Source organism: Chanos chanos, chromosome 3 (genome assembly GCF_902362185.1).
Source record: "Chanos chanos chromosome 3, fChaCha1.1, whole genome shotgun sequence".
NCBI classification, from domain to species: Eukaryota; Metazoa; Chordata; class Actinopteri; order Gonorynchiformes; family Chanidae; genus Chanos; species Chanos chanos.
The window spans coordinates 17,693,005-17,707,237 of record NC_044497.1 but is presented as its reverse complement, the minus strand read 5'-3'; the positions used below and the strand labels follow the sequence as shown (position 1 = coordinate 17,707,237).

The 14,233-nt window shown below is 38.9% G+C and overlaps 1 protein-coding gene across 1 annotated transcript in view; it reads left to right on the top strand.

The window, feature by feature from the left end:
- The window catches only part of piezo2a (piezo-type mechanosensitive ion channel component 2a), a 93,797-nt gene that overhangs the window by 31,079 nt on the left and 48,485 nt on the right, over positions 1–14,233 (top strand). Inside the window, exon 4 of the mRNA XM_030767388.1 lies at positions 5,399–5,441. Within this exon, the coding sequence (XP_030623248.1) occupies positions 5,399–5,441 (43 nt within the window). The remainder of the gene's footprint in view (positions 1–5,398; positions 5,442–14,233) is intronic.

The window sequence follows — 14,233 nt, the reverse complement described above, 5'->3', positions numbered from 1 at the left end:
GCTGCCCCTCCCACACTCCTCTGCCATATGAAATTCACAGTCTGGTGTCCCCCCACAGTGACATTTGTTCGAGCTCCGGCGGCCTTGTCCAGATGCCAGAAGCAAGTTGCTTCATCTGTCACGCTGTCGAAAGCCCTCCACTGATAGTGAAATGAAGCCCATGTCATTCTTCATTTTTTGTTTGTCCTCAATACTGGTGCCTGTGATAAGGATCTTCTTCCCCAGGATGTGCAGCCCTATTCACTCTAAAAATACACAGAACTGCGGCACGCTTTTTTTCTTTTTCTTTCTTTCTTTCTTTCTTTCTTTTTTTTTTTTTTTTGCATAGCACTTTGTAACAAAAGGCCACATCAGTTGGAGCATGAGGTCAGACCCAATGAAACAGCACACAGTTGTTACATCTTAGAAGGATACATGTTAAGCTAGAGTGATGGGAATTTCATCAACATAAAACCTTCACTCTCATAAACCCTGACTCATTCTCTATACCACTCGAAAATGCAGTGGCACACATTTAGAGAGATGTTTCATTAGATTGTGCTTTTTTTGTGTGTGTGTCATCTTTGTAGAGATCCAAGTGTAAGTTTTTTGCTTAATTAACACAATATGTGGTGTCATAGACAAGACCATTTAGGACTGTCTCCAAGGAGAAGAGATGGTATGTGTTTCAGTGAGGATACAGTCATTCAGTTACATGTCTCCAACTCATACCATATATATTACACTTGATTATCCCAGAATTAAAGCTGAGGTGTATAAGATGATATTTACATTTTTTTTTACACATAACGTATATTTGTAAGGTGATTTAAGTGTCTGGATGACTACCAGTCTGTCTCAGCTGTGGAGAATAATGACCATTGTTAGAAGTGTGAAGACACAGATGTTTGTTGCTGTATTTCTTTTTTAGTAGTGGTCTTAGTGGTGGAGTTGTTTTGCCTGCCTTGTGTTTTCTTTTCCCCTCCGGTACCATAAAATGTATTTGTCTCAAATAACAGTTCTTTTTTTTTTCTGCCCATAATAAAACTGTGCGCTGTGGTGCCTGTAGGATGGCAACGTTTCAGCAGTAAGAAAACCACTGGTGGGGATTGTTTTTGGAATGACTTTGCCGCAGGTGCTTTCGTAAAAAAGTAACTCTCAATTGCTCAGTGTTGGGGAAACAAAAATGAACAATAATACATCTCTCTTTAAAAAAAAAAAAAAGAGAGAGCCCCACAGTGATCTTCAGTCAGCACACTAACAGAGGCAGTGTGTTTCAGTGAATTTATCTTTCACATTTTCATTAAACTATGTGCAAGATTTTGGGATGCGTAAAATAAATATCATCCTACTTACAAAAGGCTTCTTCACCATTAATAGCTATCCTCTGTAGCTACTCTTTTCAAAGGAATCTGCTAAAAATTTCTGTGTCCATCCTGATTGTAGCTGAAACCCATCTAGACCTCCCACAATCTTATCAGCATTCCAATTTTTTTTTCCATTGTTCCCTCACAGTGCTACTAAATCTCTTCTTTTCCTTCTTTTCTTTTCTTTTTTTGTTCTTTTGAGTTATTATTTAGAGGGCCCACTCTACTTTCCTTCTCCCTCCCTGATTCCTGGTGCCTCTTTGTTTTTGCAGTTGCTGTGGAGACTCATGGGTCCTGCCCACAGCTGCTCTGTCCTACTTAGAGTGGGGTACAGGTCCAGGGTCAGGTCATGTCCACACCTGCGACTACACAAAAACTGAAAGAGAGGGAGGGTGGAGAAACAATATGACAGAGGTGTACTTAATCCACTTGTTGATTTAAACTTCATGCAGTCTCATTCTCATGCAGATTCATTTGGAATCCCTATTCAGGAGCTAATAGAGACATTGCCTGTTGTGCTGTATTTAGGGGAAAATTTACCATGATTCTTAATAACCTACCTGTGTGGAAATAGTATTATCTGTTGATTATCCCATGTTCCTGGAGCGATTAAGAACCTTTTATATCAGTGAATACTTTGAAGTCAATTTAAAATTAATACTATTCTGTACTTACTGAAGGTCTAAATGGATATGATCATTGATTAGCAAATGCTCTAGATGGTGGTTTCACTCTATGGTTATGATATGAGGGTTTTGTAGAATACAGGCACTGGGTAAACATACAACAATGACCCATGAAACACTAATTGGGTACCAACAGAATAATTCCCAAGTATCCTAGAATGTACAGTTAAAGAAGGTTTCGGATTTTTGGGAGTTTTGTTTTCAATAAATTAGTGATTTCATTTGACCGTGCTGAGTGATCCAGTTAAACTCAGGTATTCAGAGAGAGTTAAAGAGCTGTGTCATTTTGTCGGGCGTTGGAAGAAAAGCTAAAACCACTTCAAAGCTTATGTATCCCAGCAGACCTTTTGCTGGCAAGCCACAGTTTGGTTTTCAGCCGGCATTCCTTTATAATATGAATCACAATTTTTCTTCATGTCTCTATGTATAAAGATATCCGTGTAAGACATTTACCTCTATGTTTTTAGATAAACACCCCTGTGTATGATTAAATACAAGTCGCAAGTCAATTTCACATATTCAGGTTATCAAAGAAATCCATTTTGTCTCAGTTCAGGGGTTCAGTTCTTTACACCAACCATAGATCATTTGACGTTCAGCTGAGGTAATGACATTGTGCAGTCTGATGAATGCATATTTGTTTGTTTGTTTGTTTGTTTGTTTTTAAGGCTTATTTTGCCCTGCTAGGCTGTTTCGGTCTTTTTCTCTGAGCTCCAATAGCTCTGGACCCTGTTCCTTATTACGTTCTTTCAATTCCCCGAATCAGCTTCCACCAACAGTTGCCTCAGCTCCTCTATTTCCCTCTCGCCGCCTGTGTGCCTCCATTTAACTACATCCTCCTCACTCGTCATGGACAGCCCATTGCACACTTGTACTCTGTTCACTTTATTTTATCGCATTACAAGAAAAAACTATTTTATTAGATCACTTGTTTGCTGTACATGTCCAGGACGAGAACAATGCACAGAAGCTGCTACAATAATAAGCTTAGAGCCAGTTCATTGTAAGGAACTGTTGACTTTTCTACTCATTCAGTATGAGCCTTTCTATGAGTTGGCAACAAAAGACAGGACACCACAAGTAAAACATTTTGGATAAAAGGTCTTTGATAAACTATTTTTTATTACACAACAGATCCAGTAGTCTGAACGTTTATTTTTTATTGGACATTAACAGTCCCTCACATTGTGTTTTTTTTTTTTTCGTTTTTTGTGAATGATATTGTTTCAGATTTTCTGAAATCTAGATTTCCAGTGTCGTTTTTTTCGAATAATATGTGGTATCATTTATTTCTGATATAATTTACCATCTTAACAGACATGGGATCATTATTCTGTTGACCATGTAATGGATTTACTGATGGTTCCTCCCTTCCCAAACTCTCTAGCCCGAAAGAGTCTGAAAACATAAATACACAAATCTTAGAACATACAAATGTGTCCACTCGGCATGACCTCCCTCGTGAATTGAGTTTTTGGGTAAATTGAAACCTGGTCAAGCCACGTAAGCTGACTCAGAAGTCCAAAGCAACATATTAGAAAAACATAGCCTTGAATTCAAACATTGTTCATTGACTTTTTTTTCCCTATGCCATTGAATAAATCCTCACCAATACCTTGTGTTAATGGAGGGAGAATACATTTGTGATTCATCATATATGAGAGATTCAGTCTGGTTTCTTTGTACCGCAACATTACCTTTTTATGTTGCTCCAGAGATGACTTCTCCTTTGTTGGGAATAAGCGTGTTTTTCAAAGGAAGAAGAAAAATAGAAACTGATGAACATATTGGAAGTGGAAAGACATCACAAGCTCAGCATGAGTACTTCATCTCTGGGTATAACTAACCTCATGTAAAGATCTGAGAAACCTCGAGGAACACAGAGGAGGTGCTCTGACTTTAGAGTAGGGAGTTGTGGAGGAATAATGTATAATGTATAATAGAATCTTTAAAGGTACCTTGAAAGACTTCCTGTCCGATGGCCAACATCAGCAAATACCAGCCCATTTCTTTGCCATGTCACAGGTGTCCATTGAAGAAGGATAACGTAATTTCATCACTTCACTGAAAATTCTGCACATGGACGTGTTGTCCTTGGCAAATACCATTGGTTCGTTTGGAGAGGACACGTTTATCCTGAAATACCAAACCAATGCTCTGAAAATGAAAATATGCATATTTTAATGCCTTACCTGTCAACACACTTAAATAGGATACTTGCAGAGTGTGGATAATCCCATCTGAAAACATATTTTGATTGTGACTAAGGGGGAAAGAAAACTAAGGGGGAAACGAAAGACTAACAGTGCACAATAGCTACAAAAATATTCAGGCTCCATTTTCCTGTTTTGGAATGGAGATCTTGTTGGATTTGCCAATAACCTTTAGCACTACACTAATGCCACTCAACTTGTGGAATATACTTGCCACGCAATCTGAGACCTAATTGCTATGGCTGATTACCTTAAAGGCTTTGACACTTAGATTTGTCATTACCTCAAACATTGGAGGATTAACAGAAAACATTAGTGCATTTGGCTTGGCAGAGAAGCAAAGGAGAAATCTAGCATGCACAAACCTCCCCAGGCATTTCAGAATACCTGGAAGTGTGCATGTAAACACGAGTGCAGAATCAGACTAAACCTCAACTGATTTAAGGGCTTTTCTAGCAGGCAGCAAAATGAATGCCTTGGGCAGACAGCTTGTCTTACTTCTCTAAGACTCACCTTTGATCCAAGGGAGTGGGGAGGTAGAGGCTTATGGGGGAATGGAGGAAGAAGAGAGTCAAGCGCTTTGCCAAATGCATAGTTTTTATGCATCACGTCCTGTCTGTCTGCTTGCCCACGAGCCTCTCTCACCAGTACAGCTTTGCTACTTCCTGAGTGTGTGGCTCAAATCAGAACATGTGGTTCAGATCTGTGTATTTTTCTAAATGAGGTGCTCCAAGTATGTGAATACAACACGTACTGCGTTCGGCGGGTACACCGTAGGTCATTTCCCGAAACTGATGGAGTGCTAGGAGTCTGGACGTGTTGTGTCTGGAGTAAGGGTGTTCGGATAGAGCTGCTGAAGTCATCATTTGTCTTCTGTTTTCGAACGGTGGAGGCATTCACCGTGCACGGCATATACAGTAATGTCTGGGCACATAGTTTGGTGGTTTTCTGTAGTCATGGTTCCCAGTAAATGATGAAGTGATCAAGAGTCTGTATGTATTGTGTCCGGCATATGGTCGTGCAAGGAAAAGCTGCTGAAAAGTCCTGAATGTATGCTGTGATGTCTCATACTTAAAGTATAACTGCTGTACGTGCACTGTGGGTGACCTTTAGCTATGTGAAGTGTTTTAACACCATCTTTCCCTGTTTACAGGTTCATCGTGGGAGAAATCATTAAGACAGCTGGGTTTTGAAAGGTAAGCGATAACATCCTCCTAAATTCTCCAATGTTTGTCAGTGACTTTTGATGGGATCTTCAGATCTTCAGAAACACACACTGATCACTTCTAACAGAGCATGATTGGAGCTGAAAGACAAGAAACAGCTGTACAAGATGACTATTGTTTGTACTAGTGAAGTGTTTCTTACGTATTTCCTCTTTGTGTGATGGAATTATGGAAAAGACCAAGTAGAAGTTGCGGATGCCACATTTCCATGCACATCGACTTTGAGGTGAACACGAAGGTTTTTATAAACTGAGTGATGGCAAACATTGTGTGTCTGTTGCCTCTGCTTTTATTCCATTCATCATGAAAACCTTCATGTCTGGATGCTAAGATCAGAGACAGATATTGACCAACATCTGTCAAGCATATTGCTGAGGAAGTGAAAACATCATCTTTGGGCCAGTTATTTAACCACAATGCCTGGTAATTAAGTCTTGTTTTTGAGCATTTGATGATCCACTGAAATGGCTCTTTCATACGTACCCTTTGAGAGTTGGCAGTCACAACAACATATTGGACAGACTCAACAAACCTTAACGCACATGCGCTCCAGTATTCAACAACATATACCGCAACATATTGGAATAAGATTTTTTTTTTTTTTTCAAAACTCATATGACTTTGACATGACAGACTGTATACGGTGTAGTGTTTTTAATATCACACACATCTTATATTTCATTTTGTGTTTCATAAAGGTTTCTAGGCAAAACCATCAAAGACCTTTGCCTTACTGTCCTTGAAATATAAAAGAATATCAACCATTGAACTTTTGATAAATTATCATAAGTCTCCACTGATTTATTCCATTGGTCCTTGGACCATTTCCACCATCTCTCATTATTTAAAGCACTGACTCGGTGTTGAGAGCTGTGACTGAAGTGTTGACGTATGGATCAAACCTAATGAACCTGTTGATAAAATGCTACCTTATCCCATCTTTTCACACACTTAATTTAATGAATTATTGATACTTTGGCCCTCGGCTTTTAGCCTCAATGTGTTTTACAGTTTTCATTTCCTAGAGATGAAATATTTATTCACCACTGTGGAATGTAGAACAGTGCAATGTATGATCAAAAGAACAAAAAAACAAAGCCCTAGTGTATCCGCTTAACCTGGAATCCAAACATGGTTATGGTGAAGAAAATGGAATTATAAGCCATAAAAACATGGTAAACGTCATAGTTTATAAAAGGCAACCTTACCCAACTGTGATAATTACATTAATAGTTTTTTTAACCCATCCCAGCCCAACCCCCATGTGTCATCTCGGTAGATCTGCTATTCACTGTCTCTTTCTCAGCCTCTCGTTCTTTCTTGGCTGTGATGGCAGAGGCCTCAATGTCTCATGTGGGAACGTGGCAGGTGACTGACACCGATGAGTGTCCGCTTACACACCTGTTCGTGGCGCTGTGTTGAAAGATATCCTGTCCGCTCTCCCTGACTTCACTCTGGTTTGGTCCTCTGGAAGGGATCCTATGTGACATGACATATTGTAGAAAAACACAGGCTCAAAAATGAAAGTATTAGAGTAGTATTCTGTGCAATTCATTCTGGATAGCAGTAATAGCAGTAAGCTGTTGATATTATACCAGAGAGACAAATTTGTGCCTTCTGGTTAATTATACCAGGTTATTATCACTTGTATTTTTCTTATTTAGAATTTTTTTTTTTTTTTAAATTTTGCACGCAGGCCTAAATATGGAAGTGTTATACATAGCCAGCAAGATGATCTTAAAGCAAGGTCTTTCTTTGTGGAGTAAAGGGAGGCAGGTAACACTGTATTGCTACAGACATGAATGCATCATTAGCTTAGCATTTTTCACGTTGCAACTAATCATATCCAGCCATAACCACTGATGTCAAATGACACAGCATGGTTATGACACAAACTTTTTTTTTAATTATGTTATGACACAGTTGTCTTGATGGCCAAAATGTTCAGTTCTCTACGGCTTAGGCATGGTACCACAGTTTTAAAGAAGACATAAGAGAATAACCATGCCTGTTCTTAACCTTACCAGGCAGTGGTACTTTACTTACAGACACACACAAAGAGTCATGAATTATGGTGGTGTTGTTTGGTGCATTGGGAGTCATAAAGATTTCTCACAGCAATAATGAAAAAATGACTCTTAAATATTACTAGTGTGCATATAACTCTTCTTCAAGTCTCTGTTTACTGAGTAATGTCCTTGCTAAGCAAGGTTCAGAATGACATAGAGTCCAGAACTTTCTGTACTGCTCCTTATTTTCAGACGGGAATGTAAAGGAGTTAAGGAGTTGAAACTAGATAACGAAATTCCTCCAATTCTTTAGATTTGCTGTATTGTGGACATAACACAGAACAGTTAATATTATCACTACATACCACAAAAAATACACTACAAAGTACAAAATATTACAGAATAATGTTTTAATGTTTAAACCCATATGTTCATTGAATAAAACATGTGAATGTATCAAGCTGCTAGTTGTCCTGCCTGCCAGAGTTGTTGGTAAGATCAGTTGCTGAAGCACGTCCACTTGCAGACTTTGGGTGCCTCAACCAAACACTCTTGCTCAAGGGTTAAAGCGCTGCTAGTGTGAAGGTTTTAGGAATATATAAATATGGGGTTGCGTTATGAGGTACTATAATTTTTGTCATAACCATGCTATGTCGTTGGATATCAGTTGTTATGATTGGTTATGATGTGTTATGCCATAAGTTATATCAGATTCATAATGTTAAAGTTAGTGATGCTAATGCTACAAAGACTGTGCTAAATGAAGTTTTATAGTAAGACCTACATTTGAGAACCTATGCCGCTCAGTCTAATTCATTTTGAGCCATTAATGCTCTCACTTCTGAATTTAGAATTATTCACACTGCACAAGCTTATCAATCACAGTTTCCCACCATGTAAGGAAGGTCATTTACATCATTTACAACTTTTCTACAGTATTTATTGCAAAAAGGACAAGTAATATGTACTGAAAACATATTCGGAAAACAGGCAGACACCAGGGCTGTCCTATTCATCGAACAAAGACTGACATTCAGGTGTACATGCAATTCCTAGACTCTAGGATTATTCTTAATCTTTGCTGAATTAATAATAATTATTGTTTTGAAAGATTTAACTATTGGAGTCTTTCCGCTAGTGAGCATGATTTCCCTCTATGGGTATTAGGCTGAAATGCATCTTTCAAATGAGGCATAACCCTCCAAGTTTGAGAAGCTGCTTGTATAAACTTACACGTGCCAGGAGAAGAATATATATGGTGATTAAGGGCAGGAAGTGGTGCGCTGAGCTGTAGGGAACACAGTAGTGAAGAGTGTCTGTTTTAGACAGCTGGGCATGGTTAAAATATGCCAGTCTGGCTCGTCTGAGACAGACACCTGTAATTTACCTTCACTATGAAGGGAGAGACAGCATCTGGAGAGTCTGCACAAAACAAATGTCCGCAGGGCTACAGGAAATAACCTAGCACGCATTACGTAACAGCCCTGCCCCACTGTCACCGAGAGATAGCTTCCATTTACAGTACTGCACTATATATACTAACTATAAAGAAAAAGTATGTGTCATGTATGTATTGAGAACTTGTGAATTCTAAGAACGAAATTTATTCTCTCAAGGATTAGAGGAAACCTAAAATCTAAAACTGTGTTAGTTTATGTGTTACTTTATGTATAAGTTCTGAATTCTCAATGGAAATCTAAATTGCTAGAACTTAGTAATATAAAACTTGGGTAAATCTAAATTGCTAGAACTCGGAAACTTTTAAATAGGCCTCAGAACAAGTACATGGGAATCAGCTGTATTGCAAGAAACAGCTAGAGAATAGAAAAAGTTGTTTTGTGGCATCTTTACATGCTCTCAAGACATGACTGTGGTTGTTTTTCTGTGAGTCTGACAAAAGTCTTGCATTGTTTCCTTTCACATGTAGATAAATTCTAATCTGATGAAAACGAACGGTGAAGTAGAGCAGGCTTTCATCCAGAGAAGTGGTAGTGTGAATGTTTGTGCCAGGGGCTAGACTTATTTTCCCGTATCAGTCTTTCCTCCATTGGTCTGAAACCTGCACAGTATTGTCCAGTTTTATCTGTTTCCTTCAATTTTGGAGTGGGATCTATGGCCCATATCTAAGCAGAGTTCCTCTCACTCTGTAAAGCGTCTTGTTTTGTCTATAGTAGATATCGTGGTATTTAAATTAAAAAAAAAAAAAAAGGGAAAAATCAGGCTTGTTTTAAATAACCGTTTGTGCTCTTTAATCACCAGTGTGGCATTATGTGACGCACGTCCCACTGTTTGTTCTGCAGTAATTCATCATAGTTTGCATGCTACACTGTTGTTTACTCTTTGACTTATTCAATCATACAGCAAACGTGAGTGTTTATATGCAGTGAAACTGGTATTTTTGGCATTTTCATAATCTATCAATCACTGATTAAACCAAGGTCATTAAAACACAAGGGGGGAAAGCAACAGGCACATCCTTATTGGCAGCGCTGCGCAAAGCCTGAATCGCGCCACTGTCCACCGTGTTGTTTTTGGCGGGAAGAGGCTGAAGGGCCTCTGGGTACTCAATGTTTTGCCAGGGTTGACCTGTGTATTTGGGCCCTCTTGTATTTACTGTACAAATAATAAATCTGTAATTTGCGACGCTCTGAGATCTTCATCAGGGATTAGAAGGGAAGTCGCAGAGGTGTCTAGGCTGTAATCTGTACTTTGGTACATATATTTTTATAATACCTGGAGCAAGCAGACATAAACCCCCCCAACACCCCCCCAAAAAATCTTACTGAATAGTTTACTAATTGTTGTAATTAATCCTTGGTATGCCATTTTAGAATTGAAATATATTATTACGATTACTCAGCTCCACTGAGTTAATAGTATACACATAGTTAATAGTTTTCTTCTTGTGACATATGAAAGAATGCTAAATATTAATTTCAAAGGTTTTGCTTCAGTAGCAGAGCCAGACATGGGAGCGAATAAAATGGGGTGTATTATTTGTTTCTCTCTATGGTATTTTGCTGGCTCAAGTGTAACAGTGCGGCTTTGGTCCTTGGGCTGACTCACTGAACAAACAGAAGGTTGAATGATTCAGACTAGAGGTATGCCCTCCATTTTGTCAGAAAGTAGCTCCACAGTTCCCCACACTATCAATGTCCTCAGAATGTCTTTCTTTTTTCCCTCTTTGAAGTCCTTTTATGCGGTTTGTAAAAAGGTGAAGTTTAAATTGCTACTGTTGTTCTTGAACTAGGTGCCCATAGTCCACCTAATACTGACCTTCTGGGAGACAAATGTATTAAATTACATTTAGTTTTCTTGTTTCAGAGCATTAAAACATTTCAGATTGAATTAATCAGTTCTTACCAAATGTTTTAGAAGTATCTTGACTAGTTGTAATCAAGAAAAGCTCAGACGTGCACTAAATTTAACCAAAAATAGAACCCTTTTTTTGTTTGAAACAGCTGCACGTTGTTACAATGAGACTTGACTGGGAAAAAGCAGCATGAAAGGTCACGCAAATGTTCTAGGTTTTTTTTCCCCCAGAAAACTACACCCCATTAGTTTGTTAGAACAATATCTGAAGAATGGTTATTGCTAATGTGGTGATGAGGTGTATTGATGAAGTGTGTCAGTTTGTTGACTGCCAGATTTTGAGAACCCCCCCCCCCCCCCCCCCCCCGTCCCTTACGTTAACGAATGAACCACGTCTATCAAGTCAGTGGATTATCCTGTTAGCTCATATCTGGGGGAAGTATCAGTTGCAATCAGATCTACAGGAAAAGAAAGAGGTCCCATCATCAGCACTTTATCCTCATCTTTAATCTACGTCATTTTTTGGATGAATCATATTACACTGGTGCCAGTTCTTTAGGCAGACACTGATATTACTGAATGTCAAATTGAATTTGGAAATTACCGTGTGGAGATCTAACGCAACCGCTTTAAGCCAGTGACAGACTGTCTGGTACCAGCGCTGTCGCCATACATTGGAGTTTCACTACTGACTGCAAGTCTGGGAGATCTGAACAAGATCTGAAACGCATACACAAGTTTTTTTTTTTAATTAAATTTCATGTTCGAAAGTGAAGATATCTATGATGTAAATGCCAAACTATGTCTAACTAACAACTTGAAAATCTCAGTATGAATCTCATGTCTTGACTTTGAGTTTCAATACACGTCCAAAAACTGACAGCGGTGACTTGGCTGTTTTTTCTGTTGTACTGACAACAGCATTCCTGTCTTTTCACTCTTTGAAAGTGTGGCAGCTGCTGCTGTTTGAGTTTACTATCCAAGAAGGACATACTTTAACTGCTGGGGTTCTTCTGTTCCTCCCCTCTGAAGAAGCACTGCCCCTCGACCTCCAGGTGATATGGGCCATGCATGAAGGTCGTGCCCCAGAAATCTGTGTTAATGTAGCTTTCACTGACTGAGTTTAGTGATGTTTTCTAGTGTGGTTTGGTATGGTCACTAGTATACTTAGGCAAAAAAATGGAATTAGGAATTGTACAAAAGAGAGAGGGAGAGAGAGGGGGAGAACACATTGAATATTTCTTAACAAAACACCAGTGTTCCCACACATCACTTCCATTAGAGGAGTGCTTGTTTTGGGTCCTTGGTGTAGCTGGCGTCAGAACCTGTAACACCACATAGCGGTTTACAGAAATTAACGCTAGGGAGGAACTCCTAACCCCCTGGCATTAGGATATGAAATCTTGCTGATTTAGGAGGGTTGCCTCCTGAAATTTTAGCTTGTTTACACTTCGGAACCACAATTTGTGTCTCTGAACGTGTGTGGTCCCTCATAATGCGCTGACCTCTGATGATGATACTTCAATTGTTTGTTTGTTTTTTTAAATTATTGTAGCTGTTTTGTATTTTGTACAGTTCTATTCTAATATATTTTGTACAGTTCTCCAGTTTTGTACTTTAATGTTATACAGGGGGTCAAAATAGGACAATGTGGAGATCTTTGTTTTTTTTTGCATGTCTAGGACAAGTAGGTTTACCATTCTGATATCCAACAGAGCAGATAATTCTGAAAATTTGAAAACCTTTTTTGTTACCATAAAATGAGCAGTGATGCTCATGTTGCATCTCAATGCACTAATAAAGCCTAGAAAACCTGGTGACAGACCTCCTCATTAAGAACCAGTCTTGTGGATGAGATTGAGTTACGTGGCAACCAGATGGCCAGATGGAGCTTTGAAATGCATTTAGTTAAGGGCTGATCGCCATACATTCAAGCCCTTCCATATGAAGACCTGTCACAACACTCACATTATGGAGTACATTTCCGGAACTTCCTAAAGCCTTTTCGACTTTACAGCAGTGTTCTCCGTAACACAGGTCATATATAATGGCCTCTGAAATGAATTTGGCATGTTTGATAATGTGTGCAGACATGTCTTTGTGGAATGTTTAATGGACTCTAATGGGAAAGTAATCTGCTCAGTGGTGGAAATACACATAAACACAACCCCAGCAAATGAGTGACAAATTAACCCACATATCACAGCACTGACTTTAATCACTAATTAGAGATCTTGTCGAAACTAGACTCTAAAAAATTATTTTATCTATCTAAAAATAAGTCTAGATTATTAAAATATTAAAGGCCTTAAAGATTCTGTACATAAAATGCACGAACAAATAAGTCCACTAGAAATTATTTATTGTTTTTCTAATTGGAAGTAATACTGAATACAAGGGCTTGTCTTGTATTGCCCTTATCAAAGCTAAAGTGGTGTTTGATCTGGTACCTAAACTTAGTTTGTTTTCTAAGGGCTCTTTTGCCTGTTTTTAAAAGTTTGTTTAAGCAATTCTGTCTTGGCTGTGCTCAAGGTAGTCTGTTCACCCTCCAGATCTCTGGTATTTGAATGTTGGAGCTCTGCTTAACACCCCAGAGAGGTAAAAACACAGGGCTGCTCTTAGACCCAATTGACACAGCGTAGATTCGCCAGCTTATTCCTCCCTCATCCTTTGCCAAGAGTCTGAGTACAGTGCCAGCTTATGGCTGTTCTCTCTCTCTCTCTTCTCTGCATCCATTCACAGGCATCAAAAGCAAATCTCTGAACCAACCAGAGCAGAACCAAATCAAGTGAAACCGACATGTACTTATGATGAATGGCTTTCAACAGCTCAGCAAACCTCCACTGATAACTGAGGCGTTCTCTAAGAATCTTTTACAGTATATTGCAGCTCTTTCACTTTTCAGCATGTTATTCTTTTTCCAGTGAAGGCTGATGATCAATCTCAGAGCTTTAATTTACTTTATAAGTTAAAGATAGTTGTTTAGCCCACAACGCTATCCAAATCTGACCAAATCAATGCCATCTGCCTAGCTCTCATTTTTTGCCAGCTCGGAGTTTTCTTTTTATGAGCTTGATGAGAAGAAAGAGGGCTTTAACCAATGGTTCAAACTGTTTAGATACAGGAAGGCGTCATTACAAAGTGCCAGTGTTGCGATGGCCAATCAGAGTCCCTCCTCGCTTGTGTTTTTCTAGAGCGTTAACTAGCGCCGTCTGCCGCTTATTAAATTTTATGAAGCAAATATTGCACACTTCAAAAGGGCTGCGTTCAAGCTTGCAGATGAAGCTTCTCTTTGAAAGCGGGAATTCATGTGGAGCATATCCCTACGTGTATCCAAACATTTGTTTAGGGCTTTATGCAACCAACAATGAAGCAATGCAACTCTACTGAGAATCTCGATTCCTTACATAGTTTTTTGAAATGAGATTTGGCACCTAACAA